At 45.3% G+C, this 5,726-nt stretch overlaps 1 protein-coding gene across 2 annotated transcripts in view; it reads right to left on the bottom strand.

The window, feature by feature from the left end:
• The window catches only part of NSDHL (NAD(P) dependent steroid dehydrogenase-like), a 41,784-nt gene that overhangs the window by 24,385 nt on the left and 11,673 nt on the right, over window positions 1-5,726 (bottom strand). For both annotated transcript variants that reach the window (XM_011974846.1, XM_011974845.1), the window contains one exon: window positions 1,426-1,576. In XM_011974846.1, coding sequence (XP_011830236.1) covers window positions 1,426-1,533 — 108 coding nt within the window. In that variant the 5' untranslated portion in view covers window positions 1,534-1,576. The remainder of the gene's footprint in view (window positions 1-1,425; window positions 1,577-5,726) is intronic.

The raw sequence follows: 5,726 nt of genomic DNA, 5'->3' as shown, positions 1-5,726 counted from the left end.
ACAAAACCATTTAGGCAAACTAATCTAATTGCAATAGAATCTTGAGATAACAGAATAGTCTAGGGCATTGGGTTTTTCCAACTCTTCTTGTTTTGCTTTGTTGTCAGCAGTGGGACCGTTTTCTCAGAGAGGTCTTATGCAGAATGTATACGTAAGTTAAGACAAATGTGTTCTTTTTATTTTAGTAGTTTAAATTTAGAACTTTTACTTCTTATAAAATCAGTCCACCAATGAGAGAAAAAAAATGTTATTTCGAAGGACACAAAAATTTGAAACTAGCTGAAAATGGCAGTTTGCTATAACCATTGGAATCCACATTTGTTTGCTGGCTGCCAAGTAGCAATAAAACTCACATAAATGAGGAACTGCAGATGGCAAGTGGCTTCAACCACAGAGGCCCAGAGGAGGCTTGACTCTGAGTTCTACACCAAAAACAGGTGATTTGATGGCCAATGATAACCTCTTAGGGATCTTGAACCTATTAACATTTGATATAAACACATTTTGTCTTGGTGTAATTACATTGTTTTTTTTTTTTTTTTTTTTTTTTTTGAGACAGAGTCTCGCTCTGTCACCCAGGCTGGAGTGCAATGGTGTGATCTTGGCTCACTGTAACCTCCACCTCCCGGTTCAAGCGATTCTCCTGTCTGTCTCCTAAGTAGCTGGGATTACAGGTGCCTGAAACCATATCTGGCTAATTTTTTGTATTTTTAGTAGAGATGGGGTTTCACCATGTTGGCCTGGCTGGTCTCAAATTCCTGACCTCCGGTGATCCACCTGTCTCGGCCTCCCAAAGTGTTGGGATTACAGGTGTGAGACACCGTGCCCAGCCACATTTTTGAAGTGCAACACTGATTAAGAATCAATCAAAGCAAACCTTTGCAGACTTACGGGAAGAATCTCCAGGAAGCCTGACAACGACCAGGCTCAACAATTCCTTCAAGTCCTCTCTGAGACTTGGGACACTAAATCTTAGGCCTAAGAAATACTGCTGTCGCCCCCCAGGAGAGCTGCTGCCATTCCACTAGGAAGCCCAGCCTGGTCTACTGGAGGCCAGTAAGGTGCCCAGTTGACAGCCACCAGTTACTACCAGAGCTGTGAGCAAGGCTGCCTGGGAACAACATATGCTTCAAGGGGTCCCCATGTGACTGCAACTACATGCAAGAGCCCACGGGAGACCACACAAGAACACTCCAGGGGGCCTCAGCCCAAACCACAGTCATAAGCAAAGAAATGGTTGTTCTTTTAAACCATTGTGCTCTGATACTGTTACACAGCAATAAGTAACTGACACATCTTAAATAAAGCTATATATCTTATATTAAAAAATACCCAACATTGATTAATACATGTACAAATACAATTTTTCACCCACAGGTAAACAGTATCAGCCTGTTGGCATGTACAAGTCAACTTTCTCCTTACCTGATTCTGGTTAACCTTTTCTATGTCAGCACTCGCTTTGGGAGTGTCCTCTGTCAAATGAGTCCGTGCGACTTGGTCTCTCATTGGCTCGCTAACTGCTGGTTCCATTTCGAAGCAAAATATGGTCCTGTTTGTAATCAACCTTTCTTTTCTTAAAGACATAGTTAGAGATAGACATTAATGTTGCCTAAGTCAAAACATCTTTAGCTGTTAGTGTTTTGGGCAGATGCCATCCCCCGTTAATGTTTTTACAAATAGCTGAACCATAGCTACAGCTGTTCGATGAGACACCAGGCTAATGTTTCTGGGATGTAGGCATGACTGGGCCCACGACTCACCATACTGTTGGATTAGAGGCAGCACAGGAGGCCAGTTAAATCAGCTCACTTATCAGTTACAACATAAAAAATGTCTTGGGCATTGTAGCTTTTTCCATGGCTCTCCCATGCTTCAGTCAGCCTCAGTTTCTCCTGTGGTGCTCATTAGGGTGTGGCAGTGCCCACACCTAGGGAGTCCTGGTCTGGGCCTATCGTGAACTGTATGGATCTGCTCCAGTCACTTCCCTTTGCTGCAGCTCAGTTTTCCCATGATATGGGATGCTGGGACAGGGGATGAGTGGAGTGCAATAGGAGACGGAGTTCTGCTTGGCTAAGTTAAAGCTACCCCGACGATGTGTGGAGGAACTTAAGAGTATCTAGGGCCATCAGAAACCCTTGGGAAATGGTCAGAGTATGGTGGGCACCCAGCAGTTCACAGCAGGGAGACGGTAGCAACAAAGTCCAACAATGTTACCAAACAGAGGAGTATGGCTTTAGTGACAGCCCTTAAGGTGCTCCTCTCCTTAGTCACCCATGATACTGAACTGCAAACACAAAGATGCCACTTGACTACGATGTATTTGGTCTTGTGTCTATGCTTTCTTGGTAGTTGCCAATTTACTTAGTCATGGATCCCCTAACATCTGGAGATGGCAGAACCCACGACAAGACAAGAGTCTAACTTTGCTCATGAAAAGCTAGATTCACAGAACACTTCAGTGAGGAGGTGGCAGGCAGGCAGCGCTGGGGTTCCACCTGCTGTGATTGCTCCAATCCAACCCCACACCTCGAATTTTACACTCCTCGCCACTTTTAATGAATGGGCATGATCATGTGTCCCAGTGGGGACTGATTTTACGGGCATGTAGAAGGCCAAAATGGCCTTGAAATGGATGCAGGACCCTCAATGTCTGGAGGGGCCATTTTGGGGGAACATTTTTCTGAACTCATAATGAAAGTTATCAAGAAACTGTATTTCAAAACTTGACTTGTCATGGCCATTTTTAGAATGCACTGAAGTCAATCTGTAGCTCTGTGCCTGCCTTGTCCCTCCCTTTATCCCGTGATCCCCTTCACATTGGTAGGGGCCCTGTCAGCTGTTCATTTGAAAGACATGTGGCTGATATTCAACTCACTGAGACTCAATGTGTATCTGGACCAAAGCAGCTAGAGGATGAGGATTTTGGCACCTTGCACCAAAGCCTTGCCCACTGCTGTAACTTGCGCATGAAGCATAGTGCCCAGCACAAAGTGGGCACTCACATGTCGGCCGGGGGTCATGAGACTACCGTGTGTGGGCACACCCACCAGAGCTCCCATACTGCTCTCTACTGCATACACGCATATCCCATCTAAGGTGCAGGGGCTTCAGTGGGGTAAATGACTATTATTTTGTGATGATACAATCACGAATGCCCACTGCTGGCTTCTTATCCAGATTCCCCAGATATTCAGGGAAATGTGAGCAAATGAAAAGGCACATGGCATCTACAGGGGCAAGGAGACTGCCCACATCTGGCCTGGACCCCACCAAGGCCTTATTGACCTCTGCTGGCAGAGGGTCTGAGGGGTGTGTGCCTGGGGCAATGACAGCAGCGCATGACAGGCTAACTAGGCCAGCCAGGCTAAATAAGCCCACCCCTGTGGAGTTCTGCTTTTGTAAGCCTCTGCTCACCCTCTACGCCTGAGAAAATCACAAATCATGCCACTCCTCAGTGCAGCTGGCAATAAATGAATGAACCCAGAGTCGGCTTGCTGCCTGGGTTCAAATCCCAGCTACTATTCCTTACCAGCAGGTAGCCCTCGGGGGAGTTATTTAAAAGAACTGAGTCTGCCTTTCCTCATCTGTAAAGTAAATGGCCTCTAAGGTCATTATGAGGATTGTGTCAAATACCTGTCAACGCACCATTCAAGGCAGCTTATTTTATCATCATTGTAACACGGCTTCCTGTGCAGGAGTCTCCCTGCCCATGCCTCCTCTTGGGCTGCCTTTGGACTCTCTCCACCACTTTAGTCCTCCCCTATCTAATCTGCTGCCATGCGGTATAAGTTTGGGCAGGCAGGGGCTGTCCTGTCTGCCCTGGAAACGGCTCCCAGGTCCTGCCTAAAGGCTAACTCCTGGGGTTGCTGTAACAACTAGATGCTGGTTAACAAATCAACAACCAAGGACTTGTTTTGTAAAGTATGTGTACAGCGGCAGCATGGGGCAGGGGTGTAAAGAAAGAATAAGACAGATTGGGACTCGCAAGCAAACTTGGGTGGAAAGAATTATTTCCTCTTTGGCCTCATTCAATGAATAGCACAATGACTAACACCAAACACTTCATTCAGTTCTTCTTGAACCAAAGAGTAAGTTTAACTGCTCCTGTAGCCTTAAGTTTTGTATGAAAAGTAGGAAAAGAATGGACCAATAGAGGTCCTTGGAGGTCTGGTGGGCCCTAAATCCAATGACAAGTGTTCTTACAAGAGACATACAGAGGGGAAAGGCAGGGAGAAGAGGAGGAGGCCATGTGAAGATGGAGGCAGAGGTTAGAGTGATGTGGCTACAAGCCAAGGAACACCTGGAGCCACCAGAAGCTGGAAAAAATGAAGAACGAGTCTCCCATTGATCCTTCGGAGGGAACATGACCTTGTCAACACCTTGATTTTGGACTTCTGGCCCCCAGAACTGTGAGAGACACATTTCTGTTGTTCTAAGTCACACAGTTTGTGGTCATCTGTTACAGCAGCCCCAGCAAACCATACGAGTATCCTTTGCAGTCCCGAAATCCAAATAGCAGAGCTGCCAATTCCACAGGTCCCCTTGTGCGACTAACAAAAGCAAGACGCCTTAGAGCCTATTCCTCTCCTCATTTGCTAGAGGAGGATGTAGGAAGTGAAAGAAGAAACATGTCTCGCCCCAACGGAGCTGTACTGCTGGAACAATAATCACACAATTCTTTGCAAACCAGCCTCTTGTCAAAACAAAATCTCCTTTGTCTCAAATTACATACCAATTATTTTAAAGTTTGTAAATACTATGAGTCAGATAAGAATTTTGGTGACAGCTTAGCTGTCTCTATGGGTTGGAGTACCCAGAGCTAGCCTCACAAATGAGTCAGATCCCATAGGCAACCCCCGCCTGCTGCCTACTCACCTAAATTCACCATGTGATATACGCTCAGGTACAATGTACATTGAGAATACCTCTGACTGAATAGACATTTCTCCAAAGAAGATCTACTTTAAAGATGGCCAAAAAGCACATGAAAAGATGTTCAACAGGCTGGGTGTGGTGGATCACGCATGTAATCCCAGCACTTTGGGAGGCTGAGGCAGGTGGAACACTTGAGGTCAGGAGTTCGAGACCAGCCTGGCCAACATGGTAAAACCCCAATACAGGAGCACCCAGATCCTTAAGCAAGTCCTTAGAGACCTACAAAGAGACTTAGACTCCACACAATAATAATGGGAGACTTTAACACCCCACTGTCAACATCAGACAGATCAATGAGACAGAAAGTCAACAAGGATATCCAGGAATTGAACTCAGCTCTGCACCAAGCAGACCTAATAGACATCTATAGAACTCTCCACCCCAAATCAACAGAATATACATTCCTTTCAGCACCACATCGCACTTATTCCAAAATTGACCACATAGTTGGAAGTAAAGCACTCCTCAGCAAATGTAAAAGAATAGAAATCGCAACAAACTATCTCTCAGACCACAGTGCAATCAAATTAGAACTCAGGATTAAGAAACTCACTCAAAATCGCACAACTACATGGGAACTGAACAACCTGCTCCTGAATGACTACTGGGTAAATATTGAAATGAAGGCAGAAATAAAGATGTTCTTTGAAACCAATGAGAACAAAGATACAACATACCAGAATCTCTGGGACACATTTAAAACAGTGTGTAGAGGGAAATTTATAGCACTAAATGCCCACAAGAGAAAGCAGGAAAGATATAAAATTGACACCCTAACATCACGATTA

This window comes from Mandrillus leucophaeus, unplaced genomic scaffold, assembly GCF_000951045.1.
Source record: "Mandrillus leucophaeus isolate KB7577 unplaced genomic scaffold, Mleu.le_1.0 Scaffold1495, whole genome shotgun sequence".
NCBI classification, from domain to species: Eukaryota; Metazoa; Chordata; class Mammalia; order Primates; family Cercopithecidae; genus Mandrillus; species Mandrillus leucophaeus.
The sequence above is the reverse complement of the archived record's forward strand: the minus strand, read 5'-3'. Positions and strand labels throughout refer to the sequence as shown.